A 14,207-nucleotide genomic window follows, 5' to 3' on the forward strand; every position below is an offset into this window, starting at 1 on the left:
TTACTATTTTGAATCAGTGTTCATTTTTATATTTTCCATTTTCATTTTAGTTGAAGTTTTAGTGGTTTTGTTGTGTTTTTTATATGTATATACAGAATTTTAATTAATTCTTACTTCAATTTTAGTTATTTCATTACATCATGAAAATGCTGCCTTGACAAAAAGCTGAAAAAAATAAGGTTTTATATATTTTATTATTATAATTTGTTAATTTATTTATTTTTTCTGTTACTTAAGTATTTAGTTTTAAAGCAAAAAGACAGAAATATAATTATTTTGGTACTGTTAAGATTTTATTATAGTTTTTTTTTTACTATTTTTAATTAGTTTTCATTTTTATATTTTTCAGTTTCATTTAAAATTTAATTTAATTTTAGTGATTTTTTTTTTTTTTATTAGTTTTTTTATATCTAAATACTGTAGTTATTTTAGTTCCAATACTATTGTATATTTTGAATTAGCTTATTATTTGTATATTTTCAGTTTTCAATTTTAGGTTATGTTTTAACGATATTATTGTATGTTTTAGTCATTTTTATTACATTTTGTTTTAAATATGTCTATATAGTTTATTTAGTTTATTTATAGGTTTTTTTATTTAGTGCATCACATTAAACTACATTAAAATAAAAAAAATTTAACTATCTAGGAAAAAATTAGTTTTATTTATTTATTTTCATTTTTAGCTTAGGTTTTAATAATAGTGTTGTATGTTTTTGCCTTTTTTATTACTTTTTTTAAAGAATGTTTAAATTGTTTTTTTTTTGTAGTTGCTATTTTAGTATTAATTTAGATACTATTTTATATTTTGAATTAGCTTTTATTTTTTTATATTTTTTAATATAACTTTTTTGATTTTTGATTAGTAATATCCATTACTAAGATTTTCATTTTGACAAATTTAAAGGTGATTTTCTCAATATTTGGATTTTTTTGCACCCTCAGATTCCAGATTTTCAAAGAGTTGTATCTCAGCCAAATATTGTCCTATCCTAACAAACCACACATCAATGGAAAGCTTATTTATACATATGATGTATAAATAATTTTAGAAAACTGACCCTTATAACTGGTTTTGTGGTCCAGAAGAATGATTTCAGCTTGACATGTATTAGTTTGTATTAGTTCACATGAAGATGAGCACTGGTTCTATTCATCTGTAATGTCTGTTCTCAGGGTGGATCTATGGAACGCCAGCAATCTGAAGTTCGGAGACGAGTTTCTGGGAGAGGTACGGGTGCCGCTGAAGGTGCTGGGACAGTCGGGCGTTCATGACGCATGGTACGGCCCTCGTCACGCGTCCTCCGTCTGAAGCGACTCGTGTTTGAGGACAACAGCTCACCGTCTGCTCTGCTGTCTCTTTCAGGTACTTCCTGCTGCCCAGAGATAACGGCCATAAATCGCTGAAGGCTGATGAGCTGGGCTCGTTACGACTCAACATCGTTTACACAGAGGACCACGTGTTCCCCACGGAGCATTATAACCCGCTCCGAGACCTGCTGCTGCAGTCCGCACACGTCGAGGTCAGTCAGCGCACACCTGTGTCCTGTTAGATCAGCACACAATACTGTGTTCACAAGAGCATTAATAGTTATTCACTCTTCTGAATTAGAGTTTTAGTTTTAGTGATTTTGGTATGTGCTTCTGTCATTTTTATTATTTTTCTTTTTTTTTTTTTTAATATTTCTATACGGCTTTAATTAATAATTTTTATTTTTTCAGTTTTAGTTTTAGAAATTTTTATATTTTAAGGCAACATTTCAAATTTATTTATTATTTTATATATTTCATCAAATATGTTTTTTGGTTCAAATATGTTATGTGCTTCTGTCATTTGTATTATTGTTATTTAATATTTCTATATAGCTTTAATTAATTACTTTTTTCAGTTTTAGTTTTAGAAATTTTAATATTTTAAGGCAATATTTTAAAATGTATTTTTATTTACTTCATCAAATATTTATGAGGGTTTTAAGTATATGCTTCTGTCAGTTTTATTATTTTTCTTTTTTAATATTTCTATACGGCTTTAATTAATAATTTTTATTTTTTCAGTTTTAGTTTTAGAAATTTTTATATTTTAAGGCAACATTTCAAATGTATTTATTTATTTTATTTATTTGTATATATTTCTATATAGCTTTAATTCATTAGTTTTAGAAATGTTAGGATTTTAGGGCAACATTTCAAATGTATTTTTATTTATTTAATCAAATATTTATGTTTTTTTGTATGTGCTTCTGTCATTTTTTTTTTTTGTATTTCTATATAGCTTTAATTATTTATTTTTTTTCAGTTTTAGATTTTGAAATTTTAAGGCAACATTTCAAATTTATTTATTGTTTTGTTATTTTATATATTTCATCAAATATGTTTTTTGGTTCAAATATGTTATGTGCTTCTGTCATTTGTATTATTGTTATTTAATATTTCTATATAGCTTTAATTAACTATTTTTTTAGTTTTAGTTTTAGAAATTTTAATATTTTAAGGCAACATTTCAAATGTATTTATTTTATTTATTTATTTGTATATATTTCTATATAGCTTTAATTCATTAGTTTTAGAAATGTTAGGATTTTAGGGCAACATTTCAAATTTATTTTTATTTATTTAATCAAATATTTATGTTTTTTTTTTTGTATGTGCTTCTGTCATTTTTTTTTTTTTGTATTTCTATATAGCTTTAATTAATGATTTTTTTTTTTTTTTCAGTTTTAGTTTTTGAAATTTTAAGGCAACATTTCAAATTTATTTATTGTTTTGTTATTTTATATATTTCATCAAGTATGTTTTTTGGTTCAAATATGTTATGTGCTTCTGTCATTTGTATTATTGTTATTTAATATTTCTATATAGCTTTAATTAACTACTTTTTTAGTTTTAGTTTTAGAAATTTTATTATTTTAAGGCAATATTTTAAAATGTATTTTTATTTATTTCATCAAATATTTATGGGGGTTTTAAGTATATGCTTCTGTCAGTTTTATTATGTTTCTTTAATATTTCTATATAGCTTTAATTAATTACATTTTTCAGTTTTAAAAATGTTGATATTTAAAGGCAACATTTAAAATTTACTTTTATTTATTTAATCAAATATGTTTTTTTGGTATGTGCTTCTGTCATTTTTATTATTCTTTTTTAGTATTTCTATATAGCTTAAATTAATTACATTTTTTTTCAGAAATTGTAAGATTTTAAGGCATCATTTAAAATTTATTTTTATTTATTTATTTATTTCATCAAATATTTATGTTTTTTTTTTTGGTATGTGCTTCTGTCATTATTATTATTTGTCTTTTTTAATATTTCTATATAGCTTTAATTAATAAAATTAAATTTTTTCAGTTTTAGTTTGAGAAATGTAATTTATTTTAAGGCAACATTTAAAATTTACTTTTATTTATTTAATCAAATATGTTTTTTTGGTATGTGCTTCTGTCATTTTTATTATTCTTTTTTAGTATTTCTATATAGCTTAAATTTATTCAAATTTTTTTTTTAGAAATTTTAAGATTTTAAGGCAACATTTAAATTTTTTTTCATTTATTTATTTATTTCATCAAATATTTATGTTTTTTTTTTTTGGCATGTGCTTCTGTCATTTTTATTATTTGTCTTTTTTAATATTTCTATATAGCTTTAATTAATAAAATTAAATTTTTTCAGTTTTAGTTTGAGAAATGTAATTTATTTTAAGGCAACATTAATATTTTTATTTATTTATTTCATCAAATATTTATGTTTTCTTCCATTACCAAAATTATTTTTAATAGATTCAGCTTGATTTCAGTTTTTTTCAATTATTTTTAGTTTCATATTTGTATCTATCATTTATAGTTTTATGGTCTCTCAAGCAGCTGAAAAGCTGCTATATATACAGTATATAGTACATTAAATGTAGATGAATGTAAATGTAAATATATTTTTGTAATACAAGGATAGTTGGTTACATCCTAAAATAATAATAAATACAAAATAATAATAGTAATAAGAAATCTCAATACATCTCTGCGGCAGCCCGTCTCGGCGTCGACGGCTCACATCTTGGGCGAGGTGTGTCGCGAGAAGCAGGAGGCGGCCGTCCCGCTGGTGCGACTCTTCCTTCACTACGGTAAAATCGTGCCTTTCCTCAGTGCCATCGCTCACGCCGAGATCAACCGCACGCAGTGAGTACAAACACACGTCATGTGCGCTCAAACCTCTGCTCCTCGCCTTCCTCACCTTCCTCTCGCTCCTCCAGGGATCCCAACACCATCTTCCGGGGAAACTCGCTGACGTCCAAATGCATCGATGAGACCATGAAGCTGGCGGGGATGCACTACCTGCGGGTCACGCTCAAACCCATCATCGATGAAGTGAGTCTGTCTCAGTTTCCTCTGTGTTGTCCTCTGAGTCTTGTCTCGAGGGCTGCTTCATGGTGTCGTTTGCCTGTAGATCTGCACTGACCACAAACCCTGCGAGATCGACCCCGTCAAGCTGAAGGAGTCTGAGAACTTGGACACCAACAGGGTGAGTCTGATGGGTTCAGGGCACAGATCTCAGTGTCAAAGCACATCCGTCTGATTTCAGCTGTGTGCGTCTCCTCAGGAAAACCTACGGCAGTACGTGGACCGGATCTTTAACGTCATCACCAGCTCCGGTGTGAGCTGCCCGACGGTCATGTGTGACATCTTCTTCGCGCTGCGAGAGTCGGCGGCGTCACGCTTTCAGGGTAAACGCTCGCACTTAAATTAAAAGAATAAAAAGAAATAGTCTAAAAGCTACTGGCTTCTTTAAATAAGCATGAAATGGAATTAAACATGATTTTTTCCCCAATCAGATGCTGAAAACACCATTACTGTTATTTATATGTGAACCTCAAAATAAATATTGAAAATCTGCAATCTGAGGGTGCAAAAAAATCAAAATATTGGGAAAATTGCCTTTAAAGTTGTCTAAATGAAGTACTTAGCAATGCATATTTTTTTTGATATATTTATTGTAGGAAATGTACAAAATATCTTCATGGAACATGATCTTTACTTATCCTAATGATTTTTGGCATAAAAGAAAATTTGATCATTTTGACCCATACAATTTATTTTTGGCTATTGCTACAAATATACGCTTCCAGGGTAACACATATATTATAATATACTATAAAATGTATTTATATTATATTATATTTATATATACTTATATTATTTATATTAATAAATATAAATTTATTTAGTTACAATATAATATAATTAACTTTTTTAATTACCTATTTTTATATTTTCATTTGTCATTTTCATTTTAGTTTAAATTTTATTAATGTTTTAGTGATTTTGTTATGTTCTTTTGCAATTAAAAAAATATTTCTATATAGCTTAATATTTTCTTTAGTTTTTCTAATTTGTTTTGCTTGTTGCATTTTTATTATTATTTTTTTATAATTCTATACAGCTTTAATAAATTTTTTTGTTTAGTTTTAATACTTTTAAATACTTTTATATAGCTTTATTTTTTATTTATTTTTTGCTGTTTTAGTGTTAGTAGTTTTAGTACTTCAACTCATTGTATTACAGTTTGTTGCTGAGGTATTATTAAGTTTTCCGTCTAATATTTAATTAAGTTAATTAATTATTTTTATCTGTACGTTTTATACAGTTTCGTATTAGTTAACAATAACAGTTCTGTAAATAGTTCCGTAATTTTTAATTCGATTTAATGTTTATAATTTCAGTTGTCATTTTAGCTTTTGTTTGCTTGTTGCAATTTTATTATTTATATAATAGCTTTTAATTATTTTCTTTAGTTTAGTTTAAATAATTTTTTAGTTGTAGCCAAGGCAGCATTTCTAATTTCTAAGATTATCTAATTTCTAAGTTTTTCATCTAATAGTTATATTATAAATATTTGTTTGTTTGTTTGTTTCAGCTTGATTTTAGTTACCTCAAAAATTATTTTTAGTTTTATAGTTTTGTTTTTCATTAGCAGTTTAATGCTATGCTATTTATCTCTCAGACAGCTGATAAGCAGTTATGTGCGTAACTGAATGAGCAGGAGTTTTCCGAGGATGACGTTAGCAGTAATAAGTGTCCTGTTATCAGATGTTTATTTCCCTCATAACTTGTTCTTGTGTTCTACACAGCTTCCTGTTTACTTTAGCTGCTGTGTTGAGCTTTCAGTCTTAGACTGCCACCTTCAGATCACAGATGAACACTACAGAAAACTTTACTGGCTCCTTTCTCAAACCTGAACAGCAGTGTAATCAGTAAAACCTCTGTGATAATGATGATGTGTTTGTTTTTTCAGTTGACCCGGATGTGCGCTACACGGCTGTCAGTAGTTTCATCTTCCTCCGTTTCTTTGCTCCTGCCATCCTGTCTCCAAACCTCTTCCACCTGCGGCCTCATCACCCGGTGTGTACATGTTCATCTCTGTTTTCTTTATCATGATGGTTATTTTGACTGATTTTGTCTCTGTGAAGGATCCGTGCACATCTCGGACGCTGACGCTCATTTCCAAAACCATCCAAACTCTGGGAAGCCTGGCCAAATCCAAATCTGTAAGTGAACGTTATTGTTATTTACTGTACAAGCACTGCTTCAATTATTTCTTCTTTCCGCTTTTGATTTAGTCATTTTATGTGCTTTTGCCATTTTAGTTTTTGGGATATTTCTACAGTATATGGCTTTAAGTGTTTAATTTGCCTTTTGTTTTAGTGTTGTATTATTTATTGTATTTCAGTTTTAGTTTTATATATATATAAATCTACACTGGCAACAAACTGAAATTAAATAAGTTAAACTAAAAACAACCTGCTTTAAAAAATACTGGTTAGTTACTGGTTAGTTTTTGGTCATTTAAATCAAGCTAAAATAAAATAAAATTATATATATATATATATATATATATATATATATATAAATATATTTATCTATCTATCTATCTATCTATCTATCTATATATATATATATATATATATATATATATATATATATAATTTGCACTGGCAACAAACTGAAATACAATAAATAAAACAACACTAAAACAAAAGGCAAATAAGATAAAATATTATATATACACATAGAAAAAACAAATATTCCCAAAAAAAAAACTATATATATAGTTTTTTTTTATATTTGTTTTTTCTATATGTGTATATATAATATTTTATTTTATTTTATTTTAGCTTGATTTAAATGATCAAAAACAAACCAGTATTTTTAAAAGCAAAAAAGGTGTAAAAGTTGGTTTTAGTTTGTTGCCAGCGCAAAATGTCAGATTTTTTTCTTCTAATATATATATATATATATATATATATATATATATATATATATATATATATATATATTATTATTTTTTTATTTTTATTTTTTTTTATATATATATATACATTTTTTCTTTTGTAATATATATAACAATTTCAGATTTTTTTCTTCAAATATATATATATATATATATCTTTTTTTTAAGTCAGTAGTCATTTCTGATTTTTTCTTATATATTTTCTTTTTATATTTTGAATATTTATTTTTTCTTTTGTAATATATATCTAAAAATGTCAGATTTTTCTTCTGTTTTTATTTATATTTATGTATATTTTTAATATTTTGAATGTTTATTTTCTTTTGATATATATATATATATATATATATATATATATATATATATTTGTAATATTTATATTTTATTTTATTTCAGCTTAATTTAAATTGATTTAAAAAATTGTTTTTTACATTTTTTAAATATTTATATATATATATATATATATATATATATATATATATATATATATATATATATATATTTATTTTATTTTTTGTAATATGTTCTTTTATTTCAGCTTGATTTAAATTACTAAAAACAAACCATTATTTTTAAAAGCGGTTAATGTCTCAGCATAACAAAATTGAACAGAAAGAGCAGACCAAAGAGACATTTTTGCACAAAACAATTCAAACGTAGATTCAATGTTTCTTTTGTCCTCCATAACTCATTAAAAAATGTAGATATGATGACATGCAGACTGATATTCTAAAGAAAAAACTCTATAGAGGAGGAACTATGATGTTCTTCTATAAAACAATGACCGCTCTTATCTCTCTCTGACAGGCCAATTTCAAAGAGTCCTACATGGCGGCGTTCTATGACTACTTCAACGAGCAGAAGTACGCAGATGCGGTGAAGAACGTGAGTGGCTCGTGTCTGTGTCTGTATATACATCATACATGAGAGATCTGTGCTTCAGTGTGTGTTCTGATGTTTGTCTGTGTCACAGTTCCTGGATCTGATCTCGTCCTCGGCCCGCTGGGATCAGAAGAGCATCGAGACGCCCATCATGCTGAAGGAAGGGTGAGAGATGTTCACACGTCCGTCACGCCTCACTCTGTCAGTGTGACACCAATCAGCATGTGTGTGTGTGTGTGTGTGTGTGTGTGTGTGTGTTTATTTCTCTGCTGGACGCAGGAGCGTTAAACTAGTTATTAAGAGGTTTGATGCCAAAGGCTCTGGCAGGTAAGATGCCGCTGTGACCTTTGACCCCAAAAACGTGACCTCCTGACCCTTGTCATAGCCTCCTCAGTATCAGCTTCAGTCTCAGTGTCTCTCCTTTCCCTGTTAGTAAGCTCAGACACATGCACCCTTTCTAGTGTGCAAACCCTTCAAGAGAGCATGAGACTTAATGGAGATCTTGCTGAGGTTTAGATGAGAAATAAAACAGACTCCAGAGTCACTAGTTGCTGTAAATGAACATGGAGCAGTGCAGATGATTTTTTGAGAGATATGCGAGCTCATATTGAGATTTCAGGTATATTTGTAGCAATAGCCAAAAATGCACTATATGGGTCAAAATTATACATTTTTCTTTTATGGCAAAAATCATTTGAATATTAAGTAAAGATCATGTTCCATGAAGATATTTTGTAAATTTCCCACCCTAAATATATTAGAACTTAATTTTTGATTAGTAATATGCATTGCTAAGAACTTCATTTGGACAACTTTAAAGGGGATTTTCTCAATATTTAGATTTTTTTGCACCCTCAGATTCTAGATTTTCAAAACATTGAACCTTATGGTGGTCCAGAGTCACATATGAGGTCATTTTCTCAAGAGAAACATCTAAAAAAACAGGAGAAACTTTAGAGAAAGGCTCCATTTGCTCTCCATTTAGTCTCAATTCATCAGCTGTGATTATTAATGTCAAAAAAGTCTCATCAGTGGTTTTCATTCCTAGTAGTAATGAGCCATAAGAATGCATCAGTGTTATTTTAATGTCATTGATTTACTTTTACAGTTTTTATTAATCATTTTAATTAGATTTTATTTTTATATTTTCTTTCATTTTAATTTTAGGTAAATTTTGTTGTGTAGTTTTGTCATTTTATTTGTGTTTTTTTCCTATGTGTATATATAATATTTTACTAATTTGTATTTATTTATTTATTTTTTAGTTATTTTTGTAAACATTTTAGTATTTTTATTTAAAATATGTCTTAATAGTTTTTATTATTTTTTTTAATATAATTTAGTTTTATAGTTAATTTAGTTTTATTTATTTTATCACCTAAAGTTAAACTTAACAAAGGTTTGAAATGTTGCATTGGCAACTAGCTGAAATAGAATAAATATATAAATACAGACATACATCGGCCAAAGATGTTAAAATGTCCACATCAAAAGAAATTTACAAAAGTGATTTTATGTCCATAGAAAGCACATTAAATGTAAGTAAAGTGTTTTAAAGTTTCAAATAAGTTTTTGGAGAATAAAATGTCAAAATTTGGTTGAAATAATGTTACACTGTCATTCAGTGTAACGCAATATTTATGTAACAATTCAAACAACATGCTTATTCTGACTTGCACATATTAATATTTTATTGTGTTTTAAATAAAGTAAAAAATGATTACAGACAAATGGGCAAAACCTAGGATAGTGGCAAATTTTAGAAATGTAGAATTACAGCTAATTAGTATTTGGGGTTAGAGTAATTCATCTTTTAATATGTCATAAATAGATTTTTGTTGTAAATATGCCTTACAAGATTGACACTGAATGACTTTTAGTGGGTGTCTGTAAATTAGGGGGAAATGTTTGATGTTTATTTTTTGCTCAGAAAAAGAAAAACATAAATGCAATTAAATTAAACAGAAAACTTTTTAAAAAAAATTTTTGGGGAAAAACAACCATTTAAAGCAGGATTACTTATTATTTTTATGCTTAAAGCCACATACATACATAAATAAATATTTATTTTATTATAGTAAATTATAGCCTGAAATGTAAAATTAAATTTTTCACATTATTTACTGGAACTTGTTCAGCAATATTTGGAAATGTAAACATTTCCAACACTGCAAATATATGGCAGCAGTAATTCCAGAATTATCCAGTTTAGAGAGATATAGGATGCATATTGTAAAAATAATCAGTAATATGATTATTGAGTGCTGTGGTTGGTTTTGTTGACGTCAGAATGAGTTGATTATTAATGTGAATGTACTGTAGCTAGTGTGTGATTGAGACTGGAGGGAGTTTGAGTTTAGACCTTCACTGAAAGCTGGTTCTCCTCTGACCTTTAGATTCATGATCAAACGAGCTCAAGGGCGAAACCGCTTCGGTCTGAAGAACTTCAAGAAGAGATGGTTCCGCCTGACCAACCACGAGTTCACCTACCACAAAACCAAAGGTAACGCAAAAGGTTTGTCCCGTACTCTCGCTACAGGTGTGTGAGACGTCTGCTGTTCATCTGTGGAGTATTGAATCATCATATCCCATCATGTGTTTGTGAACGAGCAACACTCGTGATTATCACAATAACACTCCATATAAAGTTACATTTCAGTTAGTCATTAGTGTAAAAAACACTGATTCTCTTTGATAAAAAAAAGTTTCTTTTACTTCAAAACAATCAATAGTAGTTTAAAAACATGTATTTTTCAGAATGATAATAGAAATTTTAATACATTTGCACTGCAAAAAATGCTTTTTTTACCTAGATTTTTTGTCTTGTTTCCAGCCAAAATATCTAAAAATTCTTAAATCAGGATTTTCTAGACAAATCAGGTAAAAATGATTTTCTTGTTTTCAGAAAGAACAAGTCAAAATGACGTGAGTTCTTAAATCAAGAAGGATTTTCTAGACAAATAAAAATTATTTTCTTGTTTTCAAAAAAAAAAAATTCAAAAGTCAAAATTAATTGCATTTTTGCTTGAAACAAGCTAAATAATCTGCCATTGGGGTAAGCAATAGAATCTTTTTTCAAACCGAAAACAAGAATATTTTTTCTTAAACCACTGGCAGATTATTTTGCTCGTTTCAAGCAAAAATGCAATTAATTTTGGCTTTTGAATTTTTTTTTTTTTTTTTTTGGAAAACAAGAAAATAATTTTTATTTGTCTAGAAAATTCTTCTTGATTTAAGAATTTGTAGATATTTTGGCTGGAAACAAGACAAAAAAATCTAAGTAAGAAAAAAAATGTTTGCAGTGTGAAAATGTGGGGGTCAATAAGATTCTTTTTCAAGAAATTAATACTTTTATTCATCAAGGAGACATTCAATTGGTCAAAAGTGACAGTAAAGACATTTCTAATGTTATAATTGTTACATAAATGCTGTTCTTTTGAACGTTCTTTTCATCTGTGAATCCTGAAAAATACAATGTATCAGTTTCCACAAAAATATTGTGCAGCACAGCTGTTTTCAATATTGATAATAATCAGAAATGTTTGTTGAGCAGCAAATCAGTATATTAGAATGATTTCTGAGAGATCATGTGACACTGAAGACTGCAGTAATGATGCTGGAAATTCAGCTTTGATCACAGAAAAAAATTACAGTTTAACAGATATTCACATAGAAAACAGCTGTTTTAAATGGGAAAAATATGTCAGAATTTTCATGTATTTTTGATCAAATAAATGCAAAGTGATTTGAGACACAGACTGAGAACTATTATCCACTAAAACTAAAAATCAATCCATACCACCGTTTGTACATCCATCGTTAAAGTAGTTCCACTTCCAGAACAACACCAAGTTGTTCATGTCTTTCTTTCTTCAGTTAAAGAAATTCTTGAGAATTCTTGAGGAAAACATTTCAGGATTTCAGGTCAATATAGTGGACTTCTATGGTGCCCACAAGTTTAAACTTCCAAAATGCAGTTTGCACCAGCATTTGTGGTTAAAAAGCATATAAACTGTAAATTTTTTTTAGAAAATAACTGATCGTTTCACTAGATAAGATCCTTCTTCCTCAGCTGTGATCGTTTAGAGCCCTTTAAAGCTGCATTTAAACTGCATTTTGGAAGTTCAGACTTGTGAGCACCATATGCATTGCGCATTGACGAAAATTTTTTCCTCAAAAAACATAATTTCTTTACGACTGAAGAAAGAAACGACTTGAACATCTTGAATAACAAGGGGGTGAGTACATTATCTGTACATTTTTGTTCTGGAAGTGAACTACTTCTTTAAATGATCAGTCTGTTTTGTGTTGGTGGTTGATGTGTTGGTGTGTTCATCATCAGTGCTGATGTGTGTCTGTGCTTGTGTCCAGGAGAGGGCGCTCTCTGCAGCATCCCTATTGAGAACATCCTGGCTGTGGAGAGACTTGAGGAAGAGTCCTTCAAAATGAAGAACGTAAGAGAAACTGTTTCACATCAGTAATAATAAGATCATGCGGTCGCAGTCGCTGCAGCAGTGCTGTTGGTTTTCCTGCAGATGTTCCAGGTCATCCAGCCGGAGAGGGCGCTCTACATCCAGGCTAATAACTGCGTAGAGGCGCGCGACTGGATCGACATCCTGACCAAAGTCAGTCAGTGTAACCGCAAGCGTCTGAGCACGTACCACCCGTCGGCCTACCTCAACGGACACTGGCTCTGCTGCAAGCTGTCGGCGGATGCGGCGCCCGGCTGCACGCCCTGCACAGGGTGAGGACCAAACTCTTCCTGTTTCTGCCATGAGATTAAGTGACTTCAGTGGCCTAAACCTATAAGATACAGTCAAGAACAAAAAAGAAAGAGACTTTTTTGCTTTCACTCCTTAGAGGATGTTCACACAGAAAACAGTTTTGCATTTCTCAATGATATAAACATGCTGCTTGATGGTTGTGCTGATGCCTCGCAGCTTTTTCAGCATTTTGCAGTTTTCTAAAAACACAGTGCCTAAGTTTATAAAGTTTGAACTTGAAAAAAATTAATCTCTAGACCTTGTTTTTTTTCTATTTAATTACATGCATTTTTAAGTCAAGACAGACAAACAAACCATTGCTTTTTAATGCACTGGACAAATTTGAGATTTTAGTGCTTCTTAAGTTGTTTTTCACACTAGTGAAAAAAACATCCAAATTACACATTTAATAGTTTTTTCCCCTGCAAAAAAGGCTTATCTTACTTACTATTTTTGTCTTGTTTTTAGTCAAAATTCTTAAATTAAGATGCATTTATTAAATAAGCAAAATAACATAAGATATTTAGTCTTGTTTCCAGGGGGGAAAAAACTAATTAAGTGCATTTTGGTTAAAACAAGACTAAATATTTTACGTCATTTTGCTTTAGATATTTTGACTAAATACAAGATACAAAATACTAAGTAAGATAAGCCCTTTTTTGCAATGTTATTTTTCATTTTTAAAAAGTAAAAAATAAATATTTTATTTTATTTTTGGCACTTTATCTATTTGCATTTACTCTATTTATTTAACATTAATATGTTTGTTTGTTGTATGTGTTTTGTTTTTTTATCTATTCTCAGTTTTGAGATTTTGGTCTATTTTGCTTTAGACTAGTGGAAAGAAAACATGCAAAATCCCTGTTTTATTGCACTTTTATTCATGTGCATCTGAAGATTAAAAAAATAAAAAGTGTATAATATTATTATTATTAAAATTTTAATAATACTTTTTTTACAAAGACCAAACTTTACAGTTTTATTCCTCTCTATATTCTGAAGGTTTATTTACGTTTAATTCACATTGATTTCTACAATATTTTACTCCTAAAAACAAGGTGAATATGTGCTTGTTTTCTGTCTGTTGACAGCATTTTCTGATTTATGGAGTGATAAAAAAAGAACTGCAAAATCCCCTCTAAAAAACCTTTAACTCTAATATGACAACAAAATCAAATTACATTTTTATGATCCTGACTTTATCCAATGTTCCGATTTCTGTTCTGAAAATGTATGCAAATCTGTGCATATTTAATGATATGATGCCCCCTTTGCATATTT

The 14,207-nt window shown here is 28.7% G+C and overlaps 1 protein-coding gene across 4 annotated transcripts in view; it reads left to right on the forward strand.

The window, feature by feature from the left end:
* The window catches only part of rasa3 (RAS p21 protein activator 3), a 61,201-nt gene that overhangs the window by 44,652 nt on the left and 2,342 nt on the right, over nucleotides 1–14,207 (forward strand). The window contains exons 9-22 of one of the 4 annotated variants that reach the window (XM_073841899.1): nucleotides 1,177–1,281; nucleotides 1,367–1,523; nucleotides 4,024–4,172; nucleotides 4,247–4,361; nucleotides 4,441–4,515; nucleotides 4,594–4,717; nucleotides 6,286–6,392; nucleotides 6,461–6,538; nucleotides 8,089–8,166; nucleotides 8,255–8,328; nucleotides 8,443–8,490; nucleotides 10,560–10,678; nucleotides 12,535–12,617; nucleotides 12,699–12,907. In XM_073841899.1, coding sequence (XP_073698000.1) covers nucleotides 1,177–1,281; nucleotides 1,367–1,523; nucleotides 4,024–4,172; nucleotides 4,247–4,361; nucleotides 4,441–4,515; nucleotides 4,594–4,717; nucleotides 6,286–6,392; nucleotides 6,461–6,538; nucleotides 8,089–8,166; nucleotides 8,255–8,328; nucleotides 8,443–8,490; nucleotides 10,560–10,678; nucleotides 12,535–12,617; nucleotides 12,699–12,907 — 1,521 coding nt within the window. The remainder of the gene's footprint in view (nucleotides 1–1,176; nucleotides 1,282–1,366; nucleotides 1,524–4,023; nucleotides 4,173–4,246; nucleotides 4,362–4,440; nucleotides 4,516–4,593; nucleotides 4,718–6,285; nucleotides 6,393–6,460; nucleotides 6,539–8,088; nucleotides 8,167–8,254; nucleotides 8,329–8,442; nucleotides 8,491–10,559; nucleotides 10,679–12,534; nucleotides 12,618–12,698; nucleotides 12,908–14,207) is intronic. The other 3 variants (XM_073841900.1, XM_073841901.1, XM_073841902.1) reach the window with 3 other exon arrangements.

The sequence above is a fragment of the Garra rufa genome, chromosome 6 (genome assembly GCF_049309525.1).
Source record: "Garra rufa chromosome 6, GarRuf1.0, whole genome shotgun sequence".
Lineage (NCBI taxonomy): Eukaryota > Metazoa > Chordata > Actinopteri > Cypriniformes > Cyprinidae > Garra > Garra rufa.